The sequence below is a fragment of the Notamacropus eugenii genome, chromosome 2 (assembly GCF_028372415.1).
Source record: "Notamacropus eugenii isolate mMacEug1 chromosome 2, mMacEug1.pri_v2, whole genome shotgun sequence".
NCBI lineage: Eukaryota > Metazoa > Chordata > Mammalia > Diprotodontia > Macropodidae > Notamacropus > Notamacropus eugenii.
In genome coordinates this window covers 298003647-298016854 of record NC_092873.1, presented here as the reverse complement: position 1 = coordinate 298016854, position 13208 = coordinate 298003647, and the positions used below count along the sequence as shown (strand labels likewise).

The following is a 13208-nucleotide window of genomic DNA, read 5'->3' as shown; positions in this document are numbered from 1 at the left end:
TACTGAATGAGAATAATGAACCTTTTCTTAATATGGTAGATAGTGTTTTTGTATTCTAAGAACCAAAATTATCTGTAACAGAGTAATTGTAGAGATCTTTCTAATAAAATCAGGGGTAAAACTAGAATGCCATTATCACTACTTTATTTCATATAATGAGATGCTAGTTACAACAAAATGAGAAAAATATATTGAAGGATTAAATGTTGGCTAAGAATAAACAAAATCATCACTTTTGGAAACAAAATCATCACTTTTGCAGATATGTTACTTAGGTAATTCTACAGATTTCATATAAGAATTGAAACAATTTCAGTTCAGTAGCAAAATACAAGATAAATCCACATAAACTATCCTTTATATTACCAACAAAATTCAGTGGGAAGAAGTAGAAAGGAAAATTTCATTTCAGATAACTAGAATATGTAAAACTTAGAGTACATCTACAAAGATATGCAGGAATTATATGAATGCAACTACAAAATATTCTACACAAAAATAAAGACAGACCTAAATAATTGGAGAGATATTAATTGTCTATGGCTGAGCCCTGTTAATATCATAAAAATGTCAGTATCTAAAAATAAATTTGCTTATTCAGTGCTGTACCAAACTACCAATAAATTGATTTAGTGAACTAGACAAAATATAAACAGAATTTATCTGTAAGAAAGAAAAGTTAAGAATCTCAAGAGAAATAAAAAAGTGGGAGGCAAGGTGGGCCTAAGCAATACTAGATCTCAAAGTATATAACAAAGCCATAATCATCAACACTAATTGGTATTGTCTACAAAAGTTGATAGTGAAACACGTTAGATATCCAAGACCTAGGAGTAATGAAATGTAGTAGCATAGTATTCAATAAACCAGAGTATATCCTGCTCCCGGGGCAGTGTCTCACTATTCAATAGCAACCTTGGGAAAAATAAAAACCAGCCTGGCCAGAAATAAGGTTTAGCACAATATCCCAAACCATAAAACAAAATAAGCTCCAAGTGTATAAACATAGAATGTCAAATGATAAGCTAAAATAGAGGAGCAGGGAAGGAGGCACCTTTCATAATTATAGATAGGGAAAGAGTTCTCAACCAAGTGAGAGATGGAGAGGATAACAGGACATAAAATGGACAATTTTGATTACATAAAATTAAAAAACTTCTATACAACAAAGTGCAGTTAGAATTAAAAGGGAATTGATTAGCTGGGAAAAGTAATTCCAGAAAATTTCTCTAATAGTGGACTGATATATAAGATATGTAGAAGTTAATATAAAGATATAAAAATAAAAGCCATTCCCCATCATGCAAGTGGTAAAAGGATATGAACAAGCATTCCTCATAAAAAGAAATATAAGGTAACAGCATTATGAAAAAAATACTCCAAAGTTACTAATAATTTTTTTTAAAATAATTTTTTAAAAATTAAATTTTTTAAAAAATACAAATTAAAACAACTCAATTCCTACTTTATACCCATCAGATTTTCAGATGATTTTTTTTTTTTTTTTTACCTTTATGTCTCCAACATTTACCTTGGTGTCTGGCATTAAATGTTTAATAAATGCTTGTTGACTTGACAAAAGAAAAATAATAGTTTTGTAAATAATCGTGAGAAGACAGGCACTTTAATGCACTGTTGGATTCAGCCATTATGAAAAACAATTTGGAACTTAACTCATAAAGTCCTCTAGTTATACATCCCCTTTGACCTTCTAATACTTCCACTAGGCGTGTGTCCCCAAAGACATCACAAATAGGAGGATGGGACCCATATGTACAAAAGTATTTATAGCAGCACCTTTTTACTGTTGCCAAGGACTGGCAACAAAGTGTGCACAATCCATCAGTTGGAATTGATCAACAAATTATGATGTGTATATATAATGAAATATTGCCCCATAAGAAATGACAAAAAGGATAGATACAGATAAATCTGGGAAGACTTATCTGAAGTGACATAGAATAAAATGAGCAGAACCAAGAGAACAGTTTGTACAAGAGCTACATTACTGTAAAGAAAAAAAAACAATTTTGAAATCCTAAAGGATTCTGATAAAAACAGTGACCAGTTATGATTCCAGAAGACTCATGATGAAGCATGACTCCCACCACTTTGGAAGAGAGGTGAGGGGTTATAGGTATGGAATGAGACATAACCAATTTGTTAGCTTGTTTTGCTTGTCCATACTTATTATAAGAATGAGCTTTGATTCTTTGTAGGAAAATGTAATGGTTTGGGAGAAGGAGTAGTAATGCAAAAAAGAATGAAAAGATTATCAATTAAACATTTTTAAAATACCCAGAAGATAATAGAAAGAAGTTCTGAAAGGGACATAGACAAGCTAGACAGTATTGATACTATGTTAAATTTTATATATACTTTAGAAAAATAAGTGGATTCATGGTTTCATATGTAGTCTTTATTTTCTTTGTATATGGAAATGCTCATATTTGTTGGTGTTTGTGAAATTCTTAATAAAAAAATAATTTTAAAAAAAATAACTTTATAGTAATCTAGAAGTAGAGGAAGTCATAAGCCTGATATAGAAAGTAACATTTGAGTTCAGCCTTGAAAAGAGCTGAAGAGGACCTAGAGGCAGAGCTGAGAAAGGGCCATGATGGATCGACTGTTGAATTCCTTGCTTTTGTTCTTGAAACGTGTCTCTTTATGACTCTGTGGACCAAACAGGCCAATGCTGTTTGTGGTTTTCTTGGCAAAGATACAGCAGTGGTCCCATTTCCTTCTCAGAAATTAAGTGACTTTCCCAGTGTCAAATAACTAGTAAGTGTCTAAGGCTAGATTTGAACTCAGGTCTTCTGACTCCAGATCCAATTCTCTATCCATTGAGCTGTCTAGCTGCTTCTGCCACTGAATTTCTACTCATCCTTTAAAGCCTAACTCAGATGCTTGTTCCTCCTTGAAGCTTTTCTGGACCTCTTGCTCCATTTTTCAACTCACACATCTCATGACTGTTGCTTGTATGTTTCAAATGTGTTTGTGAATTGTCTTACATTTTACATGTATGTGTGTGTGTTAGTGATATTTCACTACTACAGTATAGACTCCATGAGTTCCAAAGACCAAATCTTGGCTGAACTTTGAATATCTTCCAGTGTTTAGCATAGTGCTCCATGTCCAGTAGGCCCCTAATAAATATTTGTTCAGTTAAATAAATTGGAATGGAAATTTACTAAATGTACAAAACAGCTTCAAGTTCAGACTTCAAGAAAGGTTCAAGGGGCAGCTAGGCAGTGCAGTGGACCAGCCCTGTAGTCAGGCAGACTTGAGTTCAAATCCAACCTCAGACATTTGACACTTACTAGCTGTGTGACCCTGGGCAAGTTACTTAACCCCAATTGCCTTGCCCAAAAAAAAAAAAAAAAAAAGGAAGGAAAGTTTAAGTTTCTTAAGGTGCCAAAAATGCCTGGTTTTGTGGCCTTTTATCCTCTGCCCTTCTCCATCTTTTTTTGCTAAAATAAGTCTGTCAAGGAAGAACATTTTGCTTTATATTCATGTTTTGTAATTCCTCTCCCATGGTGAAAATCTACTGTAGTTATTTACTGCAAAAAGGGCTATGCTATATGAAGAATCAGACTAGTTCTTTGTGAGTAGCCAATGATAAAATTCCTTTCATTTTTTTCTTTTACAAAGGGAAAGTAGGATAAAACTCAGAGAATTCTGGATTACTTAGACTAATAGATCATTATTATAGATATTTATCATGAGAATATAAAGACTTTTAAGGAAAATTATGAAGTATTGACTGGATATTGAATAAGGGAAGATTCCTTTGGAAGGAAATTCAATTCAGCAAGCTTTTTTAAAAAATTAAAAAAAATTTTTTCAATTACATGCAATGACAATTTTAACATTTGTTTTTTTAAAAATTTGAGTAGCAAATTCTCCCCTTCTTCCCTTGCCTCCCACTTATTGAGAAGGCTAGCAAATTGATATAGTTTATACATGTGTAGTCATCATGCAAAACATTTCCACATTAGTCATACTATGAAAAAAAGCACAGACCAAAATAATGATAATAATAAAATCTAGAAAAATAAAGTTTAAAAAAAATGTGCATCAGTCTTAATTCAGACTCTATCAGTTCTTTCTCTGAAGGTAGGATAGCATTTTTCATCAAGTCATTTGGAATTGTCTTGGATCTTTGTATGGCTAGGAATAGCTAAGTCATTCACAGCAGATCATCATACAGTATTGCTGTTACTTTGTACAGTGTTCTTATTTTGCACACTTGACTTTGCATCAGTTCATATAAATCTTTCTAAGTGTTTCTGAAAGCATTCTGCTTGTCATTTTTTATAGCACAATAGTACTCCATTACAATCATATACCACAATTTGTTCAACCATTTCCCAGTTGATGGCTCTCTTCTCCATTTCCAGTTCTTTGCAAACACAGAAAAAGCTGCTATAGATATTTTTGCATATATAGATCCTTTTCCTTTTTTTTTTTTTTAAATCTCTTTGGGATACAGACCTAGTAGTGGTATTGCTGGCTTAAAAGCTATGTGGTTTTGTAAAACCTTTTGGGCATAGTTCCAAATTGTTCTCCAAAATGGTTTGACCAGTTCACAATTTCACTAACACTACATTAGTGTCTCAATTTCCCCACATCCCCTCCAACATTTGTCATTTGCCTTTTCTGTCATATTAGTCAATCTGATAGGTATGAAGTGGTATCTCAGAGTTGTTTTAATTTGCATTTCTCTAATCAGTAGTGATTTAGAGCATTTTTTATATGACTGTTGATAGCACCGATTTCTTCTGAAAACTTCTTGTCTGTATCTTTTGACCATTTATCAATTTGGGGAATGATTTGTATTCTTATAAATTTGACTTAATTCTCTTAATTAATTAATTGACAATATAAAATTGACAATTGAAAAATGAGGCCTTTATCAGAGAAACGCTGTTAAAAAAAAAAAAACTTCCCCCTCCCCTAATTTCTGCTTTCTTTCTAATACTTGGCTGCATTGGTTTTGTCTGTATAAAATCTTTTTAGTTTAATGTAATCAAAATTATCCATTTTATACCCTGTAATACTCTCTATCCCTTGTTATAAATTCCTCTCTGATCCATAACTCGACAGGTAAAATTTTGCATACTCCCCTAATTTGCTTATAGTATCATCCTTAATGTCTTAATGATATACCCATTTTGATCTTATCTTGGTAGATAGTGTGAAAAGTTGGTCTATGCCTAGCATCTGCCAAACTGCTTTCCAATTTTCCCAGCAGTTTTTGTCAAATAGTTCTTGTCCCCAGAGCTTCAATCTTTGGGTTTGTCAAACACTAGATTACAGTGGTCATATGTTACCTGTATTGTGTATGTAATCTATTCCACTCATCCACCACTCTATTTCTTAGCCTATCCCAGATTGTTTCGGTGATGACTGCTTTATAATACGGTTTGAGATCTATACAGCTAGGGCACCTTCCTTCACATTTGTTTTTGTTTTTTCATTGATTCCCTTGATATTCTTGACTTTATGTTTTTCAGATGAAATTTGTTATGATTTCTTTCTAGCTCCATTAAATAATATTTTGCTGGTTTGATTGGTATGACACCGAAGAAGTAAATTATGTAGAATTGTAATTTTTATTATGCTAATTTGGCCTACACATGAGCAATTAATATTTTTCCAATTGTTTAGATCTGTCTGTATTTGTATGAAAAGTATTTTGTAATTGTGTTCACAGAGTTCCTTTGTTTGTCTTGGTAGGTAGATTCTCAAGTATTTTATATTATCTACAGTTATTATAAATGGAATTTCTCTTTCTGTCCTTTGCTACTGGACTTTGTTGGTAATGTGCAGAAATGCTGATGATTTATGTGGGTTTATTTTACATCCTTCAATTTTGCTAATGTTAATTATTTCAGCTAGTTTTTTTTAGTTGGTTCTCTGGGATTCTCCAAGTTTGACATCACATCATCTGCCAAGTGATAATTTTGTTGCCTTATTGTCTATTCTAATTCCTTCATTTCATTTTTTCTTCTGTTATTTCTATATCTAACATTTCTAGTACGATATTGAATAACATCCTTACTTTTTCTCTGCTTTCACCCTTGAGCTTATTGAGGTTTCTAGCTTAATCCTCATTACATATAATGCTTGCTGATAGTTTTAGACAGATACTACTTATTATTTTAAGAAAAACTCCATTTATTATGTTTTTGGTGTTTTTAACAGAAATGAATGTTGTAGTCTGTCAAAATCTTTTGCCGTATCTCTTGAGATAATTATGATTTTTGTTTGTTTTGTTATTGATATGATCAGTTACGCTGATTTTGTTGTTCTTTCACATTCTAGTCTTAGTGACCTCATTTGGGTTTTCTTGGCAAAGATACTGGAGTGGTTTGCCATTTCCTTTTCTACATATGATAAAACCGAGGTAGGCAAGGTTAAGTGACTTGCCCAGGATCACACAGCTAGTAAATGTCCAAGGCCAGATTTGAACTTATGAAGTTGAGACTTCCTGACCCCAAGCTCAATACTCTATTCACAGTGCCCCTAACTGCTCCCAGTTATGCTGATAATTTTCTTGGCATTGAACTAGTGCTAAATTCCTGGTATGAATCCCACCAGGTTACATAGTGTATGATCTTTGCAATATATTCCTGCAGTCTCCTTGCTAGTATTTTATTTAAAATTTTTGCATCAATTTTCTTTAGGGAAATTGGTTTATAGTTTTTTCTCTGTTTTTTGCTCTTCCTGGTATATAGGTGTCAGCACTATATATCTGTGTTATAAAAAGAATTTGGTAGGACTCATTTGCCTGTTTTTCTAAATTATGTAATATTGGGATTAGTTGTTTTTAAATGTTTGGTAGAATTCACTTGTGAATCCTTCTGGTCCTGGGGACTCTTTGGGATATAATTTTTGGTTTCTTCAATTTCTTTTTCCAAGATAAGAGTTATTTGAGTATTCTATGTCCTCTTCTCTTAATCTGGGAAATTTATATTTTTGCAAATCTTTATCCATTTCACTTAGATTGTCAGACTTATTGGCTTGTAATTGGGCAAAATAGTTACTAATAATTGCTTTAGTTTTATCTTCATTGGTGGTAAATTCACCCCTTTCATTTTTGATACTGGTAATTTTCTTTTTTTTTAATCAAATTAACCAATAGTTTTATCTATTTTATTTTTTGTTGACTATAAAGTCAGCTCCTAGTTTTATTCTTCAATAGTTTTCTTATTTTCAGTTTTGTTAATCATTCCTTTGCTTTTCAGGATTTACAATTCAGTGTTTAATTGGATTTTTTAGCTTTTTTTTTTTTTAAGTTGCATGTCCGTTTCATTAACTGTTCTTTCTCTGTTTTATTGATGTAAGCATTTAGAGATATAAATTTTCCCCTCAGTACTACTTTGACTGCATCCTGCAAATTTTGGTATGAAATTATTGATTGTTTCTGTGATTTGTTCTTTGACCTTTTTCCTCAATGTCTCCCTTTTTCTCATCCCTTTATTTATTTATTTGGGGGTATCATCCCATCATAGTCAACTCACGCCCTTGCCCTATGTCTATTGTACTCCCTCTTACTGCCCTAATAATGAGAAAGTTCTTAGGAGTTACAAGTATCACCTTCCCATGTAGCAGTGTAAACAATTTAAGCTTCTCTCTTAGGTTTTTTCTTTCCTGTTTACCTTTTTATGCTTCCATTAAGTCTTTATTTGAAAGTCATATTTTCTGTTCCACTTTGGTCTTTTCATCAGGAATGCTGGAAAGGATTCTATTTCATTAATTATCTTTTCCCCCCTGAAATATTATACTCAGTTTTGTTGTGTACATGATTTTTTGGTTGTATTCCTAGTTCTTTTGCCCTCAGAATATCATATTCCAAACCCTCTAATCCTTTAATGTAGAAGCTGCTAAATTTTGTGTTATCCTGAATAGCTCTATGATATTTGAATTGTTTCTTTGTGGCTGCTTGCAGTATTTTCTCCTTGACCTGGAAGCTCTGGAATTTGTCTGTAATATTCCTGAGACTTTTCATTTTGAGATCTCTTTGAGGAGGTGATCAGTGGATTCTTTTAATTTATGTTTTACCTCCTGCTTTTAGGATATCCAGTTTTCCTTGATAATTTCTTGAAAGATGATTTCTAGATTCTTTTTTTTTAATCATAGCTTTCAGGAACTCTAATAATCCTTAAATTATCTCTCTTTGACCTTTTTTTTCCAGGTAAATTGGTTTTTCAGTGAGATAGTGTGCATTTTCTTCTCTTTTTCAATTCTTTTGATTCTGTTATATTGTTTCTTGATGTCTCATGTAGTCACTAGCTTCCACTTGCCCAATTCTAATTTTTAAGGAATTCTTTTCTTCACTGAGCTTTTGTACCTCCTCTTCCATTTGGTTTAAGAAGTTCTTTTCTTCAGTAGATTTTTATACATCATTTTTTATTCAGGCATTTCTGCTTTTTAAAGAGTTCTTCTCTTCAGTGAATTTTTGTACATCTTTTTCCATTTGTCCTATTCTGTTTTTTAAGGTGTTATTTCTTCAGTACTTTTTGTGCCTCCTTTGCCAAGGTGTTGACTCTTTTCGTGATTTTCTTGTATCACTCTCATTGCTTTTCCCAGTTTTTCCTCTGCTTCATGTACTTGATTTTTGAAACCCTTTTTGAGCTCTTCTAGTCATTTTTTTTAGACCCGAAACCTATTTACATTTTTTCTTTGAAGCTTTGTGTGTAGCTGCTTTGATATTGTTGTCTTCTGAGTTTTGTGTTTTGATCTTCCCTGTTGCCACAGTAACTTTCTATAGTCAGATTCTTTTTTGTTCTTCTTGTTTGCTCATTTTTCCAGCTTATTTATTTTGACTTGTAACTTTATGTTAAAATTGAGTTCTGCTTGGGATGAGGGAAGAAAGAAGGCAGTCCCAAATGACAAGTTTTTCATGCTACTGTTTTCAGAGCTAGTTCTGGGGTTCAGTAAGTTCTCAGTTCTGCTAAGGTGGTAAGATCTAAGGAGTAGTGTGGTCACTGTTCTCCTGGCCTGTCCACTGGTCTGTGAGTGACCACAGGCACTCCTTTACTCCCTGAAACTGTGAATGGAGTCCCTGTTCCTGCTACTGCTCCTCCTCAGCCAGATACTACATCCCAGAACCACATATGGGGAGTGCAACAAAGTCCAGCACCCAGTGCCAGAAAATGGACCTTTATAATCTCCCTCTAGTCAATTGTCTAAATCTCTTACCATCTGTGATCTGAGAGCTCCCCCAGTCCAGTCAACTATAAAACCTGCTACTGACTTGCTGGGGCATGATCTACACTGGACTGCACTCCACTCTCACCCCAGTGAGAGTGGAACTTTCCTTCCAACCTTTTAAGTTGTCATGGACTGGAAAAATTGATATATCCCATCCTTTTGTGGCTTCTACTGCTCCAATATTTGTTTTGAGGCATTATTTTAAAGTTGTATGTAGAGAAATTTAGGAGAGCCTCAGGCAAGTCATTGCCTTTACTCTTCTATCTTGGCTCTCCTTCTTTAACAAACATTTTTTTTAAGTACCTACAATATATAAACACTGCTGAGTGTTCATGATACAAGGACAAAAACAATTCCTGCTTTCAAGGAGTTTTCTTTATACCTAGGGGATGTAGCATGTACCAGAACATAAGTAAAATTTAAAAAGGAAAAATATATATACATACAAAATAATTTTAGAAACAGAGGTGTGAGTGTAAGTGTGAAGGGATGTCAGGAAAGACCTCACATGAGTTGGCACAACTTACCTGTCCTCTGAAAAAAATTGGGTTCTGTGAGACAGAGGTAAACAGGGAATTCATTCTAGATGTGAATGGCAACTTGTACAAAGGCACAAAGGAAAGAGACTTGTGGACAGAGAACAACTGGCAGTCTAATTTGATTGGAACAGAAGGGAGTATGTGAAATACAGTGGACAGTGCTCTATAGGATGTCCCAAAAGTGTTAGTGTAATTTTATACTTCGGTATATTTTTATCACCATTTTCCTTTATAATTTTTTTAAAAAAGAAATTTTATCATTTGCTACTCACTAAGATCTTTAGTTTCATTCTTCATGAAGCTTTAATAGCTTAAAACAGCACTAAGAGTTCTTTAGGAATCTGGATCCACAGAGCCCCTATGATTGGCCCTGAGCATTTTAGGTTGCTCCAGAGTTCTGCTCTTCAGAGAGGCCCGGGATTAAGCCATGTGAGGAATATAAGCATATATGTAGACTATATAACAGACTGGAGCCTTTTTTTAGAGTTGACTTCTCTTTCCACATTATGGTTTCTTGCTTAGTAAGGTCTTTCTAATTCTTTCCCATAGGCACAGTGAGAAGATTCCTAGAAATTCATGGGGAGACCATTGAAAAAGTAGTATTTGCTGTCTCTGAACTTGAAGAGGTATTTCACTAATTGTATCATCTGGTCAGAACTCTTAAGAAAATAAACAATTGTCTTGTGATGGTGTTTGTCTTATTTAAATGAATTTGGAGTACTGATACAGATGCATCCTAAATCTCTTAATATTTAATACTTAGCTTTACTTACTTAATAGGACTATAAAACACCTATTGAAACTGAAAGAAATTTTATTAAGATGACATTTTGACATTTTAGCTCAGTGATTTTAGGAAATTCATTAGTTTGATTTTGGTTTGAACTGGTTTATTACCTTTTTTATTTATAGTTTCATTCAAAGTTAAATGAAATAGTTAGTATTTGATTTTGGATCACTTCAGAGTTCAGCAGATTAGCATAACTGTCACTTTTATTTAATGATCAGTTTGTTTCATATCCCTGCTATAGAATTTGTAGATACAAATAGAAATACATATTCATACATAATACACATGCACACAAAATATATACATATGTTGATGTGCGCACTTAAGAATATATGATGTATGTTAGTCTCCCACACTGCCTCTCACCTTAGTTGACTAGATATAAAAGCAGTGGCTCTGTCTCTTTTGAAGAAGTTACTTATTTTCACAAACTACTTTCCTTCCTATTCACAGGCCACCTACAGAAAGCTACTGCGTTTATATTTTCCAAGGTCATTAAAAGAAGAAAGCCAGTCTTTGCCATACCTTCCTGCAGACATTGGAAATGCCGAAGGGGAGCCAGTAGTACCAGAACGACAGATCAGGATAAGTGAAAAACCAGGTGCTCTGGATGGTGAGTTGAACACTTAGCTCTAGAGACCTTTGGGATCATCTATGTCATCTAAGAATGTTACCTATGAATCAAATCATTATCTATGAATCAGTAAAGAATTAGAATTGAATCAGAAAGGCACCTTATGGTGTCACACTAAGCTTTGGACCCAGCAGAAAGTTCAGAGTTCTTGATTCTGTCTGTCTTGGTGACTTAGACCTTTGTTGTGATCCTGTCTTCTTGAACATATTGCATGATTGTTATCATCTGGAAGCTATATTAAACAGTATTACCATATACCTCAGAGTTGAAATGCTATATTAAGGAGCAAATTGTCAGTTTTACATTCTTCCTTTTTAGATTAAAATTCTCAGCACAAAGTAAGCGTGGCTTCATAATTGGGTCAGAACTTTAAAAATATATTTTATCATGCAGATATGCTAGTTTTAAAAAGTCCTTTGTTACTTTTAGCCTTGCATCTGTCCCAATCATTTTGTCAACGCAAATATTACCGTTACAGACAACCTAGAAGAGGAAGATGAGGGCTTGGGCGCTGATCTCTCCTTCATTGGTTCTCATGCTTTTGCTCGAATGGAGGGGGATGTTGACAAGCAGAGACGATTGATACTTCAGGGACAGCTCTCAGAGGCAGCTCTGCAGAAACAGCATCAAAGAAAGTAAGACTAATGAATCATATGTGACTTGGGGGGAAGTCCCAAAGATACATACACATATTACTTATTCTTGTTTAGGTTTGCTGTTAGTGAGAAAGAAAATAGGTAGTGAATACCGTCAGACACTGCAGAGGTCAGTATTTTTGGTAACCTAGGAGAGCTCAGTTTCAGTTGAGTGGTGAGGATGAAAGCCAGATTGTAGGGGTTTAGAAGGTGAGTTAGGGTGAGAAGGAGGCCCAAATATTATTATCTTCTCTTCTGACAGAACCTGTGAATTCTCTTCTTCATCCAGTGTAGAGCATGCAAAATTACTTTCTTCACACAACAGAAAAATGCTTTTCCTGACCTTTGTTGAATGCACTATCCCTGACCAAAAGTCCATCATTCCTATCTCTTAATTTTTGGCCCAGCAACCTTAATGCTTTTCTCTGAAACCAGCTTGTTAACTAGCTTTTACTTTTGATACCTGACTTCCTCTTCTGAAGCTTCTACTTGAAATCAGTAGCTAAAAGTACCACCCCTTGACCTTTAGGCTTTATTTTCTGCTCAAAGTTTCATAATCCATAAAAAATGTTCTCTAAATTCCTTTTGGCAGAACAGTTTATCCTTACAGTGAGTCATCAGGAATGAAAATTTTGGGAAGGAAGGGGATTAGATTTGACAAGTTTCTGGAAGCTCTGTCACATCCATTTTAAACACTCTGGAATGACAATATACATCCCTATTGTGTGTTTTCAGGCCTACATAGGACTTTTGTGCTATCCCTCAGCAAGAAACACCAACCATCATATGTATCTTCTTCCTGTGCCCTATACCATGTATCTCCCTGTTGAACCTGTTCATCTTCTTTATTATCTCTGAACTTCATGAGAAATTATTTCTTCCTCAGAGTGTCCAAGTCTACCTTTTTATAACCTTCAAGCATCCAGTGCTGTTTCCTCCTTCTTTGTATTGTATTTTTCTACCCTACAAACTCCTGATGTTAGAGTGGATCCTCTCCTTCCTTTTCACATTCTTTTTCCTTATTAGTTTCTTATTTAAGCACTTCTTTCATTCTCCCTAACCCCCAATAAGCTGAAAAGTTAGAGGAGTCTTCTTTCATTCCTTTCTCACAAGTGGATCTTACCTAGCAGCATTGTGGAAAAAGTTCTAAACTTGACCTAGGAGACTTGAGGATTTGAGTCCAGATGTTGATATGAATCTATATGACAAATCAACCTCAACTTCCTTATTTGTAAAATGATTATAATACTTGTGACTACTTCACAAATTTTTCAAGTAAAAGGCTTTGCAAACATTGAAGTGTTATATAAATATGAGTTTTTTCCAAAAGGGTCACCAAAAAACACATCTATATTTACTTGATGAATAATAGCTAGCATTAATAGAGTGCT

At 34.0% G+C, this 13208-nt stretch overlaps 1 protein-coding gene across 7 annotated transcripts in view; it reads left to right on the top strand.

The window, feature by feature from the left end:
* The window catches only part of GDAP2 (ganglioside induced differentiation associated protein 2), a 70718-nt gene that overhangs the window by 9515 nt on the left and 47995 nt on the right, over positions 1-13208 (top strand). For all 7 annotated transcript variants that reach the window (XM_072644511.1, XM_072644512.1, XM_072644509.1 and 4 more), the window contains exons 6-8: positions 10308-10384; positions 11002-11161; positions 11661-11817. In XM_072644511.1, coding sequence (XP_072500612.1) covers positions 10308-10384; positions 11002-11161; positions 11661-11817 — 394 coding nt within the window. The remainder of the gene's footprint in view (positions 1-10307; positions 10385-11001; positions 11162-11660; positions 11818-13208) is intronic.